This window comes from Lemur catta, chromosome 9 (assembly GCF_020740605.2).
Source record: "Lemur catta isolate mLemCat1 chromosome 9, mLemCat1.pri, whole genome shotgun sequence".
In the NCBI taxonomy this organism is placed as follows: domain Eukaryota; kingdom Metazoa; phylum Chordata; class Mammalia; order Primates; family Lemuridae; genus Lemur; species Lemur catta.
In genome coordinates, this window is record NC_059136.1 from 8,389,217 (window position 1) to 8,403,969 (window position 14,753).

The 14,753-nt window shown below is 59.3% G+C and overlaps 1 protein-coding gene across 2 annotated transcripts in view; it reads left to right on the top strand.

Annotated features, from left to right (window-relative positions):
* KLHL25 (kelch like family member 25) overlaps positions 1 to 14,377 on the top strand; it is a 29,405-nt gene extending 15,028 nt beyond the window's left edge. For both annotated transcript variants that reach the window (XM_045561047.1, XM_045561048.1), the window contains exons 2-3: positions 7,906 to 9,710; positions 13,995 to 14,377. In XM_045561047.1, the coding sequence (XP_045417003.1) occupies positions 7,917 to 9,686 (1,770 nt within the window). In that variant the 5' untranslated portion in view covers positions 7,906 to 7,916 and the 3' untranslated portion in view covers positions 9,687 to 9,710; positions 13,995 to 14,377. The remainder of the gene's footprint in view (positions 1 to 7,905; positions 9,711 to 13,994) is intronic.
* Positions 14,378 to 14,753: the final 376 nt, after the last annotated feature.

Here is a 14,753-nt window from a genome sequence, read left to right on the forward strand (position 1 = left end):
AGCAGAGCCTACGGTAGGGTCGCACTTGCCGTCTCTCTCGTGGGTCAGTGAGATATGAGCAGAGTAGTGTCTGTCCTTCCAGGTGCCCTTCCGTTTTGTCATCAGTGCTACCCTTCCCAGAGCTCTCTCCCCTCTCCCTGTGGCATAGTGACTGGTGACATGGTGGCAGCTCTGTCGGGGGGGTTCCTGGGAGTGAGAGTGATGAGAGGAACGCTCACCCCTGTCACCACCTGAACCACGATGCATGTAGTATGAGAGCAAGGAATCAGTCTTTGTCCTGTAAAGCCACCAAGACTTGGGAGCTGTTTGTTGCTGCAGCGGAACAGTGCCCGTCCTGATGAAAATGGAAAGTCATAACTGTCCAGCTTGGTTGTGAGGATTAAATCTTACATGTGAAATGCCCAACATGGTCTTAGGTACATGACGGTCATGCATTTGATTTGGCTCCCTTCCCGACCAGGATTCCCTACGGATTTTTCGCAACAAGGATTGCTTCATCTTTCAACAGAGTTTCACAGGCTTTGACCCCTCACCTCCTGTTGTGCTGCCCGGGAAGGCAGAGCGGCCACCCTGGGTGGGGCCCAGCACAGAGCCCCGCTGAGCCCTTGCTCTGGAGCCCTGCTTCCCCGCCAGAAAAGGCGTCCGTCTCTCTCTCTCATTTTTTTATTTAGATACAGGGGCTCACTATGTTGCCCAGGCTGGTCTCAAACTCCTGGCCTCAAGTGATCCTCCTACCTTGGCCTCCCAAAGTGCTGGGATTACAGGCGTGAGCCGCTGCTCCCAGCCAAGGCATCAATCTCAATAGCATCTATCAACCTGTAGTCACAGGCCTGCTCTCTTACAGCCAGGGGCTGCCATCAGCCTCGGACTCTGCTGTCAATTACGGAAGCCAAAGTGGCTGCCCTCCCTCAAGTGTGCTTAACATTTGGGTGCATTAAGTAAAAAGGCTGGAGCGTGAGGAGAGGGCGCTGAAACATTGGCGGGGCCTTCTGGGTCTGTTTGGACCTCCCATCACTTTCCAGGCTTCCGCTGCAGGTAGCTGGGTGGCCCATGTGTAGGGTCGCCTGTGACTCTACAAGAGACCCTGTGTGTGTGTGTGGGTGTGGGGGAGACACAAGTTTGAGAGGGTATGTTGGTGCTGTTGATCTTGACCTCGGAACAGCAGGGGAAAACCAGGTTGTCTCAGTGTGTGCTCAGAGGCTGTGGAAGGGCTGTGATTTTGTCCTTTTGGGGCAGGCTCAGCGGTGGACACTGGCATGCTGTCCTACCCCCTTCATGGGGAGCTGTTTATGGGACTGCCTAAAGAGGAAACCCAGTAATTACCAAGCAGTGTGTGAAGCAGACATCTCGCCCCTTCCCTGAGCTCACTCCATTCTAGAGCCACCCGTGTGACCAGCCCATTCCTGCGGGGGCCAGGGGGAGGCTGGGGGATGGTGTGCTAAGTACCATCCAGCAGACCGACCTCCTGAGACCAAAAGGCGAGGTCACACGGTTCTTGTGGCTTCATTGCAGGTTGAAATCTGTTCACATAAAAAGCTGTAACAAAAGTAAAATAAGTGAATACACACACAGTGAAAAATACAAATAAATCTGATCAGATGCATTTTAAATAAAAAAAATAGGATACATATAATGTTTTGAATAAAGTTTTTTTTTTTTTTAAGAAAGCACCATTGAAAGGCAGAACCATCTAGGGAGAGGACCCATTGTCTGATAATTCACTTGTATCTAGAATGATCTGTGGCTCTGATTCAGTTACAGTGGTCATTCTCATTTTACTTTCAATTCACAATTAGATTTTTCTGCTTAATAGGGTGCTTAGTTGGTTTTCTATTTGAAAATCAAAAGGATGGATACCCCTGCACCCAGTGAGCTTCCTGCACGGCTTGTTTCCGTAGCTACTGGGGCAGGGAGGGATTTGGCCACCTGGAAATCCCGCTTGGGAGGGGTTGCCGCAGGTCTCAGCCCTGCACAGCTGCGGTATTTGATTGGGTTTTAAGTCCTTTATCATCACACTTCCTCCTCCAGGGGTCACCCAGATCCAGCGGGCCCCAAACCTTTACTATTTTTCTCTGTCATAAAAATAATACGTACTGATTACAAAATGGAACAACCTGAACATGAGTACACAGGGAAAGCCCCTTATGCACAGTGGAGCTTGGGGGTGGAGTAAGATGGGGGATGTCTGCTCTGTTCCTTATTTGATGACAGCGTAACAGCAGCAGCAGTGGCCGGGCGGCTGGCCAAGGAAACGCTAGGCCGGTGCGGTTCTCAGTCCTCTTCACTGATCCTCTGGGATAACTTTCCCAGCAGCCAGCCAGAGAAGCTGCTGTTCTTATCATCACTTTATTGTTGAGGAGAATAGACCCAGAGAGACGAATTAACTTTTCCAAGGTCACACGATTTCGGCTGAGCTGTCTTCCGGGTCCCTGTTCCTGGGACTCTGGCCTGCCTTGTCCCAGTCGTCTCGGCGCACGAGCAGAACACCTAGGGGAGCAGCTCTGCACACCCACCACCTTGCCCTCGTCCTCACCCGGCCCTCTCGCCCGTCCTGCTTGTACGGGAGCTTCCGTGTTATGCAAGTCTGTTGTACAGCCTGAGAGATAAGACCACACCGTCTTGATTTTTATTTATTTATTTATTTTTTAGCTCTCAGTGCAGCCTGATGTCCAGCAGGTGCTTAATAAGGACTTGTCTGGGTTTTTCGATTGAGTGACCTGTGCTCATTGCACAGGGGTCAGATGTCTGCGGTCCCCTGTTCTGCACCTCCTGTCTGCTGGGCTGGGATGTCCAAGATGAATTCCTCCCTCTCGTGTCCGGCTCCTAGGCTGAGACGGCCAGAACAGCTGGGAGTGGCCCAGCAGCTCTCTCCCCCGACAGACATTCTTAGGCTTCCTTGCAGCATGGCGGTCTCGGGCTCGTCTGGCTTCTGGTGTGGCTGGTTTCCCATTGAGTGAGTGACATGAGAGACAGAAAGTGGAGGCTGCACATCTCGGCCTGGGCCCAGAACGGACACAATGTTGCTTTGGCTATGTTCTGTTGCTCAGTCACAGTGGTAGTCCCAGAACCTGCTTGGATTCCAGGGGAGGGACTTAGGAGGTCCCTGCCTCTCAATAGGAGGTGTGTCCACCCCAATGGCCCCAGGAGATCTTGCCTGTCTGTCTCCACAGCCCCCCCCTTCCCTGAAGGCCCAACCTCCCTCCTGCCAGGCCTGTTCCTCTGCCTCTGCGGGAACTCTCCTTTCCCCCATTGTCACATCCTGCCTCTGGCTCATCTCTGAAGTGTCAGCTCATGCATCTTATCTTCACCCAGGCTTAAAGGAGCCCACGTTCTTGTCCCTCTGTAGCCTGCAGCTGTTTGATTCTGTTCATAGGCATGGGAAGTGACAGGTCCCGTTCTCTCATTTGATTACTCATGGATGCCCCGTGCCCCACACACCCCCAGGCTAGAGTGCCAGGCTCATCAGGGCAGGAGCCTTTCCTGTCTTGTCCACCCTATCTCCTGTCCCTGGCTCGTGGCGCATGGGCTCCTTCAGGAAACATGGCTAATGAGTGAAGGGGAACAAAATGGCCAGCCGTCACATGCACCCACCCTCACGGGCCTTTCCCACGTGCTTGAAACTGCAGACAGGCAGGATGGGGGAGAATGAGTGCCTGGGCCTACGGGCCCTTCTCCCAGAAGGGGACACTGGCCCCTGGGTTGGTTCTCTGTTCCTGGAATTTATTTCACAGGAAGCCCCATGATAAGCCACCTTCGGTTTCCAGGGCCCCCTCTCCCTGGCACTGCCCTCGTGCGTAGTTGATGGCAACACAGCCTCTGAGACCCAGGCGGGCAGAGGACCTCCAGGCCAGGCAGCGGGGTGCACCCAGCCTGTGCTGCCAGCCCTCAGGAGAGGGGACAGGGGTGGGTAGTGGCTCCTGAGGGAAACAGGGCAGGAAGCCATCGTTCCATCGTCTTTCCTCCCCCTGCTGAGTGAACATGCCCTCCCCACCTTCCTCCTCATTGTAGCAGAGGAAGGAGGAGCTCAGACTCTGCAGTCAGGCCTGAGTTCCAGGAGTGTAGCCTTGAACCTCAGTTTTCTTATCAGTAAAATGGGAATGATTGAAACGGACTGTGGTGGGGCCCAGGGCCTGGCCAAGGGGCCTAGAGGGGCCCTGTGGCTCCTTGTTTCCGTGAAGTCATTGCTGTCTCATTGCTGTCGCAGTCCTGCCTCCAACAAGCCAGGGCTACCTCAGCGTCAGGCAGGACGGGGCCTTGCGTCACCACTGGTGCTGGCTCTTGCAGGGCGTCTGTGCACCATGGTGCAGGCCTGGGGGCTGGAATCCAGCTGCGCTGTCCTCTCTGCACCTGGTGCGTGGGCCCAGAGCCACGTCTGCCATTGGAAGCCTTGGCTTTCCCGATTTTCCAAAGGCCCCGTCCTGCTAACTGAGAGACTGGTGTTCAGGGGAAGCAGGGAGCGGCTTCTGATTTGTACCAAGGACTGTATTGGGTGGGGCCGCAGCCCCGAACTCCTGAGGTGACCTGAGCCATTCACTGCTGGGGACCGTGTGACAGCAGGACAGCCCTGGGCCGAGGTCTGTGCTTCTCTCGCTCCCTGGCGTCCAGGGAAGAGCTGACACCCTTGTGCTGAGGTCCCCTAACTCGGCTGGTGGAGGAAGGGGGGCAGTTAGCGGAGTCAGGCCTTGCCAAGAGTCACACTGGAATGGCAGATTTGACGGGCTCTTTGTCCTCTCAGAGTGGGCCCGTAGCTCTCAGTCAGGAATCTTCTGTGAGCCTGGCGAGTTTTTTTCTGAAGGTCTTACCCCATGGCTACTTTGTTTCCTCCTACATGAGCTAACGTTCCCAGCATGAGGAGAGGAGTGCACACGCTGTTACTACCAGGTGCATCTGGCCCGCCTCCCTGCAGGTGGGGATCGATCCCCCTCGGCAGGATGATGAATTGCTGGTCTGTGGCATCGCGGTGTCGTGCAGTCAGGTGATGTGTCTTAAATCCATCAAAGCCCAGGGCGACGCCTAGGTAATCAGAACAGCCTGGGATGTGTGGGCTTGAGAGCGGCTGGCGGACTGTGGCCCCCAAGGCGGGAGCCAGGCGCAGGGAGGCTTCCGAGAGGCTGGACGGGGCTGCTTTTGAGCCTGCTCTGGTGCTCCCCACTCCTGCCGCGGGGAGACGCCACTGAGCTGGGGTCTTGGGCTGTCCACTCGGCGCTGGCCTCCGAGAGGCAACTGCTTGGCCGCCGCCGCAAGGCAGTTGTGGCTGCTCTGTTTGGATGCACCCTGCCTTCTGGTGCTTTCTCCCTCCTTTGAATCTTGCTTTGTCCTGCCCATAACCCCCTCCAGGGGGAGTCTCTCCCCTCACGGGCAGCCCTGCTAACAGGGCTCCCCAGAATGGGGCTGGGGTCCAGCCCTGACCTTGCAGCCTTCTGGGACCTGGGACCACGACGGGGACCCTGAGGGACAAAGTGTGTCATGCAAGGCCACTGCCCCGGCCAGAAAACCCCAGGGCCTTCGCCTGCCAGGCTTGGGGTGTGGGGAGGCTGGACCTGTGACACTCACTCCCTGGGGCAGGCTCTGGCAGTATCCAGGTGCCAGGGCCATAGTCACCAAGGCAAAGAGCTGGGATTGTGACTTGGGCTGTCTGTGGAAAGAGTTCAAGGGGCTTTGGCTCCATACACAAGGGTGTCCGAGCCCAAGCAGTCCAGGTGGCATTCAGCTCGTGCTTGGAACCGGCCTGGCTCGCTGGCCAGAGTGGGGCAAGGGGCAGGTACAATGAAGTGCTTAGGCCCTTGGAAACCCAGGAATGTTGATAGTGGTCTGCAGATCAGAGGCAGCGAATACCCCTTAAAATGTCCAGACATGGCAGGGGTGGGGGGTGGGGAGGATACGGCAGAGCCACATTTGGGGAAGTGTCTGATGACCTAAGGTGGCAGAAGTGGGAGCGAGGATTTAGCAATCACAGCAAGGGTTGGGGAAACATGTTGCAGGATCTGGAATTCAGATTGGGCAATTCCAGTCGGTCAAGGGCTGAGCTGTCAGCAAAGCCTCCCGTGGACCAGGTGAGCCTGGCCTGTCCGACTCTGTGACGCCAGGACCCGGGGCCGGTTTAGAGAGCACTCGGGAAGTAGGTGCCAACGAGTGAATGGGTCGTGGAGGCCTGGGCAGGATGGGCATTTCACTTTACAAGAAGAAAAAAGTAAGGTTCAGGGAGTAGGGAGGCATCCCAGGTCCTGGTGGGAGCCAGGACCACCGGGCACAGCCCGGACCTGTGTCCTGCAGTCTGACCCCACCTCCAGGTGCTGACCTTAGGGCCTCAGAGCCCAGGGGCCTGCAGTCTGCGGGTGTGCACAGTGGTGTCTGGGGCGGGTCCTGCTGCCTGGAGCCTGGGGCCCAAGCAGCAAGGGCAGGTCCCCTCTGCCCTCCCTGCCCCAGCCCAGGAGCAGGGCCTTGCCCGGGCAGCTCTGATCACGGCCCTCTGTGGCTTCTCTGGTTCGGTGCCAGGGGAGGGGTGAGCTTGGGAGAGCGGTGCAGTTGGCCGCTCATTCACCATTTCACTGAGGCATGAAATCACTTCCTTTCCTTACCAGATTATTACTTAAGTAGAAAATTGACTTGGAGTGGGAGGCAGAGAGGGCATATACTTTCAAAAATTCAAAGAGAAAAGGAAACGTTCGGTTTTGTTTGTTTGCCTCATTACCAGCATGAAGAAGGCAGCATAGGCTTTGGGGGTCGGGATGCCAGAAGGCAGCTTGCGTTTTGGCCGCCTTTTCCACAGAACAGAACTGGGGTCTTGGCTCGTGCTGTCAGCTGGACTGCAGTGACAGTGCCTTGGAAACAACGCCCACCCCCCCATCAAGCAGGTGGTGAGCCTGTGTCCATCTGTCTGTCTGTCTGCACGGACCGTGGCTCCGAGTGCCATGCCCCCAGCCTGGCAGAGCGGGCAGACGAGGCAGGCAGGCAGGCGCTGTCGGGCCCAGGATCCTGGAGCCGCCTACAGGGACCAGGGTGCTCTGTGGGCCCCTAGGGCTCCAGTGCGTGGGTTGAGGCAAGTCTGGGTGCTTTAGTGTTCAGCGTCCCCTGCTGTGGTCCAGGTCTTTGCCTTGGCGTGAAGCGTGAGTCACTGGCAGCCTCACCTCCAAACCGTCACTTGTCCTAGCTGGGTGAAGAGGCCTCGGAAGACCCCTGGATTCAGAACGTGTCTACATTGAGCACTTGGGCCATGACAGTAGCTCTTGGGGATCTTTCCAAGGGCAGGGGAGGGCTTCTGGCCAGTGCTGCTGGGAGTCCAGCGCAGCACGGAGCCTACTGGGAGCAGGGGTGTGTCTGAGGCTCTGCTTAGGTGTCCACAGCAAACCCTGCAGGAGGCAGAGCCACCTTGGGCCAGTGGAGGGCAGAGATTGGGCTTCACACCTGAGAATCCCGGCACTGGCTCTTTGGGTAGCTCTTTTGCCTCTCTGAGCTATGACTTCCGCAGCTGTGAAATGGGGCTCACAGGAGAGGCTTCCGCAGAGGGCCGTCCTGCGTGTAGAACGCCAGTGAGGGTACCAGTTACTCAGCACTGCCCTGGGGCCTGCTTACCCGCGTCAGGGACGCCGTTTGCATGTTCTCAAGCCATGGGAGGCAGCCCCAGCCCGAGCTTGTCCAGGGCGTCGTTCGTCTTTGGCCTGAAGATGTTTGTCCCAGAGTTGGTCCATGCTGATGGGGACAAACTAGTTTCTGCGGGGCAGGGTGAGACTCAGCCACTCTCGCCCTCGTTGTCCCTGGAGACGTGGAGGAGGGAGAGGGGCTTGGTTTGGCAGAGCTGAGCAGGAGGGTGGGGGGGGCGGAGCATCTGGGGCCGGGGTTGGAGGGTGACGTGCAAGAGGGCAGACGGCAGGAGCCCCTCTCACCTGTGGGCTCGTTCCCCTGCAGGCTGGCGCACCATGTCAGTCAGCGTCCACGAGACCCGCAAGTCGCGGAGCAGCACGGGGTCCATGAACGTCACCCTCTTCCACAAGGCCTCGCACCCAGACTGCGTGCTGGCCCACCTCAACATGCTGCGCAAGCACTGCATGTTCACAGACGTCACGCTCTGGGCAGGTGACCGAGCCTTCCCCTGCCACCGGGCTGTGCTGGCCGCCTCCAGCCGCTACTTCGAGGCCATGTTCAGCCACGGCCTGCGGGAGAGCCGGGACGATACGGTCAACTTCCAGGACAACCTGCACCCCGAGGTGCTGGAGCTGCTGCTGGACTTCGCCTACTCCTCGCGCATTGCCATCAACGAGGAGAATGCCGAGTCGCTGCTGGAGGCCGGCGACATGCTGCAGTTCCATGACGTGCGGGACGCCGCCGCCGAGTTCCTGGAGAAGAACCTCTTTCCCTCCAACTGCCTGGGCATGATGCTCCTCTCGGACGCCCACCAGTGCCGCCGGCTCTACGAGTTCTCCTGGCGCATGTGCCTGGTGCACTTCGAGACAGTGCGGCAGAGTGAGGACTTCAACAGCCTGTCCAAGGACACGCTGCTGGACCTCATCTCGAGCGACGAGCTGGAGACTGAGGACGAGCGGGTGGTCTTCGAGGCCATCCTGCAGTGGGTGAAGCATGACCTCGAGCGGCGGAAGGCCCACCTGCCCGAGCTCCTGCGCAGTGTGCGGCTGGCCCTGCTGCCGTCCGACTGCCTGCAGGAGGCCGTCTCCGGCGAGGCCCTCCTCATGGCGGACGAGCGCACCAAGCTCATCATAGACGAGGCCCTGCGCTGCAAGACCAGGATCCTGCAGAACGACGGGGTGGTTACCAGCCCCTGCGCCCGGCCGCGCAAGGCGGGCCACACGCTGCTCATCCTGGGGGGCCAGACCTTCATGTGCGACAAGATCTACCAGGTGGACCACAAGGCCAAAGAGATCATCCCCAAGGCAGACCTGCCCAGCCCCCGGAAGGAGTTCAGCGCCTCGGCAATCGGCTGCAAGGTCTACGTGACGGGGGGCAGGGGCTCCGAGAACGGGGTCTCCAAGGACGTGTGGGTGTACGACACCGTGCACGAGGAGTGGTCCAAGGCGGCACCCATGCTGATCGCCCGCTTTGGCCATGGCTCAGCCGAGCTGGAAAACTGCCTCTATGTGGTGGGGGGACACACGTCCCTGGCGGGTGTCTTCCCGGCCTCACCTTCTGTCTCCCTGAAGCAAGTGGAGAAGTACGACCCCGGGGCCAACAAGTGGACGATGGTGGCCCCGTTGAGGGATGGTGTCAGCAATGCCGCAGTGGTGAGTGCCAAGCTGAAGCTCTTTGTTTTCGGGGGGACCAGCATCCACAGGGACATGGTGTCCAAAGTCCAGTGCTACGACCCCTTGGAGAACCGGTGGACGATCAAGGCTGAGTGTCCCCAGCCTTGGCGATACACGGCCGCCGCCGTCCTGGGCAGCCAGATCTTCATCATGGGAGGAGACACAGAATTCACGGCCGCCTCGGCCTACCGCTTCGACTGCGAGACCAACCAGTGGACGCGCATCGGGGACATGACTGCCAAGCGCATGTCCTGCCACGCCCTGGCTTCTGGCAACAAACTCTACGTGGTCGGGGGCTACTTTGGGACCCAGAGGTGTAAGACCCTGGACTGCTATGACCCCACTTCGGACACATGGAGCTGCATCACCACAGTGCCCTACTCGCTCATCCCCACGGCCTTCGTCAGCACCTGGAAGCACCTGCCCGCGTGAAGAGCACCTGCAGGGCCCAGCCAGGTGAGTCCCAGCAGCCTGGGCTGCCCTGGGCCCGTGAGGGGGGGAGGAGGGATGGCAGGGATCCACTCTGTGCAAGGGTCTTCCAGGCGCGGCTGGGTGGGCAGCAGGTGGCCAGTGTGGTCGGGGGTCAGCTCCTGGCGTTGCCTCTTGTAGTTGATCTTGAGCAAATCATACAACTCCTCTGCAAAACGGGGACAATGTCTTCAGCTAGACCAGCAGCACTGCGGTTCCCAAATACGGTTACACATCAGGACCTTTGACAGGGATCTGTTGACAGTGCCATGTGGCACTTAGGCCAACCTGAAAAGTCTGAGGGCACGATCCCCACACAAGTCTGCTGTCACTGCTGACACCAACTGCGAGACAGGGGCCTCCCACAACACCCCCAGGTTCAACAGTCTGCTAGAAGGACTCGCACTGCTGACTGAAGGCTGCGTGCACGCTGTTACCGTTTATTACAGGGAAGGGACACAGAGTGTTGCCGACCAGGGCGCTTACGCAGGCTTTGGTGTCTGCAGTTTTTACTGGGGCTGCACCGTGTGGACATGGATGACTGATGAGCTGAGTGACTGTTCCCGTGGTTACTCTGTCTCCAGGTGGACGGATACAGCATGACCCAAACCCCCACCCCAAATCCCATGGTTGTCAGATGGGGCCACCACCCTGCCCCAAACAAAGACATAGATCACCTCCCAGGAGCTGCGGGGCAAGGCCAAATTCTTCACTACACAAATGCCAAAGCCCAGGCCACACCCCAGAGCTATTAAGCCAGAACCCGTGAGGTGGGGCCCTGGCCTCAGCAGTGGTCGCAGCTCCCAGGACGTCCCAGGATGGAGAGCCCAGGGGCGAGGCAGGTGCTGGTGCCGCTGCCACTAGGCGGGTCCTGTCTCTCCTGCGGGCAGCTGTGTGCTCACAGCCCCGTTGGCACTCGGGGAGGGACTGGCATGGGTGGTGGGTTTGGCGTGGGTAGTGGGTCACCAGAGACGGGTTTGGTGCTTGACTCTCAGGTCCTGGGAAGGGCCAGGATGTGTGCTGCTAGCCCTTGTCCCTTGTCCCAGCTGTGGGATGGGGGCAGGCAGCCTGGGACCCTGGGGGCTCTGAGCTGGGATAGGGGCAGGGGACCCCAAGGTGCTGCTCTGCCTCCAGCATGAGAGGAGCCCGAGGAGCCCGAGGAGGAAGTGGCACCGACAGCCGCAGAGCCCAGGCCCGTCCCGCGCCCCCACCTGCCTCTGTGCCCCGGCAGCACGAAGGGGCCAGCACCGGTCCCTGTGTGCAGGCTTAGCCCCCTGCAGTTCAGGTCGCGGGAACCTGAGCAGAAAAATTAATTTCCTCTGTGAACCGGCAGCTGCTGACATGAATGCTGAAAGCAGTCGTTCTTAGCTGGGACTGCTTCTGAAAGGAAGCTGATGTTTCAGCCACTAAGTCACATCCCTCCAATCCTTGAAGGCCCTTAAAGGGATACGCCAGCAGGTGAGGAGGGCCCAAGCACAGGCATCACATCCCTAAATATGGGGTGTGTGGGCTTGTGAAGGGCCGCCCAAATAGGAACGTGGCTTCGTTCTCTTTTAAGGGTTATCTGGATTTTTTTTTTTTTTTTTTTTTATCTTCCCACTTCCACTTTGGAAGAAAAATCTGACCTGCCACATTTCTTGGTCCCCTGAGGAGTGAGCTTCCAAGAGGATATTGGTTTTTCCTCATTAATTCCCCGTTGCTACTCTCCGGGTAACTTAGGAACCCAGGGAGGTCACCTGTGGGGAATGGAGGCTCCTCCCACCCCAGGCCAGGTGGGGAGCGGGACCCTGTGCCGCTGGCCCCAGGCAGCTCCGAGCACCCCCAGACCGGAGGCTCCCTGCCACCCGAACCAGCCAGGGCTTAGGAGGAGCCGGCCAAGCCCCCTCGGCAAGGATCAGGGTCAGGGAGGGCTGAGATATAGCGAGCCTGCCCCCTCCCACGCCGCAGCGGCACCCCCAGTGACCACACTCTCCACTGAGCCCGGCAGCCATGTGGGGACACCCCGGCCCCAGACCTCGGCCCCCGCATTGTCGCCTCGCAGTGCCTGGGCCAGAGGTGGCTTCTGTACCCGCTGTGCACCTCCGGGTTTGCCTCCCTGACCCAGGAACTCGGGGCCGAGTGTGAGAAGTCAGCTCTCGCTGGTCCCCCCGCATCGCATCACTGACCGGGCCAGCTTTCCCTGTGCCCGGAGGGCCCTCTACACCAGTCTGCAAAACTGACTTAAGCTCGGGAGCCGCCGGCCTCTCCTCCACACCCCAGATGACAGCCGCTGTCTGTCCCCAAGCTCTCTTTGTCTGTCCCAGCCATCCATTTGAACTCCTGGTAGGTGCGAGCATCTGCCTTGGATGCTCTCTTGCCATTCTCTCATGTCCTCCCAGAGCTACTTGCGGTAGTGCTGCTATTACAGAGGCAGCATCTGAGGCTCTGAGAGGAGAGGAAGTTGGCATCAGATGAATGGCTCGTAGGGGCCGGAGCGGGACTTGAGCCCGGGGCAGGCCCCATGCCTGCAGGCGTTCCTGGTGAGCCAGCCACTGGCATCCTGTCTGCACCCCATCTCGGAGCACCGGTCCGGCTCAGAGCGGCTGCCCGGCAGGGGGAGAGTTGCTGTGTTGGAATCTAAATGCCGGCAGCACCTCCAGGGAGCCCCTTTGCTCCAGGGTCGTGGTGGGATCCACGACCCCAGGGCACAGCAGCCAGCAGAGGCCGGGAGGCCCCTGGAGCTGAGTGCAGACGCCCGACCCCCTGGTTCCCCGCTAAGGGTGGGCTCACTGTGAACGTTCTCTCCTTTTCTCTTTCTTTCCCAAGCCCTTTAAGGCACAGCCACCAACCCTTCCCCCCCCCACCCCCAGCCCAGCTGGAGGATGAGCCCATTTCACAGATGAGGAAACCAGGTCTCAGAGAAGCAACTGCCAAAAATTAGGGGAACCCAGGCTGGGATGGCCTCAGGACGAGCCTGTGGCAGCTGTGTGATCTGGTGGGGGCAACACAGGAGCTGGCCTTGCAGCTGGCCAGCTCCTCTGCCTGTAGGTGTCATCTCTACGTGCAGGTCAGGGGCCCACGGCCCTTCACCCCAGCACCAGCAGCTTTGAGGTTGAGTTTAAGGTCCCCCGAGGGGCCACGTGTCAGTGTGTGGTGGCTGGGGCAGGGGCCATCTCCCTGGTGACCCTGGTGCTGGCAGCCAGGCCCCAGAGCTGTGGGTTGGGCAGCTTAAAGCAGCTCAGGTTATGCAGGGCCTTGGGGCTCAGCTTCTCGCTGTGAGGGGCTTGGGGGAACTTAGGGAGCCTTCACCAGCCCAGCCCTTGCCCCCGGGAGCTTGGTGACAACCCGGGGAGGGCAGAATTGCTGCAGCCTGGCAGCCTGAGGGAGGGATAATGCAACCTATAAAACCCCTAATACTGTTACCATTTGTTGATGTTTTGCCGAGACTGTGTTGCCTCTTTGCTTCTTCGAATGAATGAATGGACAAACACAACAGGGTTACTAGACAGTGCAGCCTGGCAGGAGAACTCACTTCTCTTTTCCCTTTTGGAGCCTCCAAGAAATACATATGAGAGGGAACTACTTAGGGGAATTGGCTCACTTGGTTACGGAAGCTGAGAAGTCCCACGAAAGGCCGTCTGCAGGCTGCAGGCTGCAGGCTGGAGACTCAGGGAGGCCAGCAGCGTGACGGGTCCAAAGCCGAAAGCCCAAGTGCTTGGGGTCCCCTGGTGCCAGTGCCAGAGTCCAAAGGCCAGAGAACCTGGGGTTCTGATATCCAAGGGCAGGAAATGAAGGCGTACCAGCTCTGGAAGAGAGAAATCCGAATTCACCCTTCCTCCGCCTTCCTGTTCCGGCCGGGCCCCCAGCCCATTGGACGGTGCCCGCGCAGTCCCGTGACTCGGGAAACACCCTCACGGTCACGCCCGGGGCAGCCCAGCCAGTCTAACCAAAGCCAAACCACCTGGGTTTTCCCTGCAGCAGAAGAGGGACGGGCTTAGTGCCTACCGAAGCCCTGAGAATAAATAAACGCCTTCCCAGCTGCCTGGGTATCCCTTAACCCAGTCACGCTGACACCCAAGATCAGCCGTCACCCTTGGGGAAGCCAGGCCGGGGGCTCCTGAATTGCTCGGGACTGCGCGGCTGGACCGCGGCCTGGCCCCAGGCTGACGGCGGCAGGGCTGCGTTCCAGCCCCTCCCCGCGGCTCTGGAGTCTCATTTTGTTCCAGATTAGGGCAGAACAATGTGGCCACTGATTCATTTTCTCTCTCTCTCTCTCTGCCCGCCCCCCCACAGACTCTGCGTGTTTGTCCCCTCCCCACGGCTGCGGCCCTCACTGTCACTGCGTGGCCTTGGCCCGCCTGCCGCGGCGCGAGCTCAGCCAGCCCTGGGCCAGCATCTGAGGGGCTGCGGCGGCTCTGCCCGCTCTGGGAGCAGCAGCCTCGGCCGTTCCGAGCTTCGGAAGAGAAGCGTCTCGTGTGCCCGCGGAGGCCTCTTTAGCTTTGCAGTGGTTTGCGGGAGGAGAGGCCCTTCCAGAGGGGCACGGGCTGCCACCAGGACTGCTCCCTGGTCTCGGAGAGACGGACCCAGCTGCCGAGCCTCGAGGTCACCCGTGTCAGCACGTCCTGGCCTGGGGCCGGAGGGTCCTGGGAGTGGGAGCGGCACCAGCACTGCCCACGCAGCCTTTGACGTCATGCCGTCGGTGGCATCCAGACAGAGGGAAGCAGGGTTCCCCGGGACTGAGAGCACAAAGTTGCCAAGAAGAAAGCCCAGGACAGATTTTATAAGGGGCAAAAACACTGCCGGGAGATCACAGTGACATCCACAGGCCTTATTAGCAAATAGCACCCAGACCCCCAAGGTCAAAGAGGAGATCTCCTGTGGGCCTCTCCCCAAAGCCCCAAGTCCCAGCCCTTGACCAGGGTGGTGAAGCTGAATGCCTGCTCTCGCGGGGAGCTGGGGTCATGCGGCAGGCTCAAGGTCCCCGGGTTACCTGGGGGGCTGCCCCCCACCTCTCCTGCTCAGAGCCCACCCTAGAGGCAGAGACGACCTCTC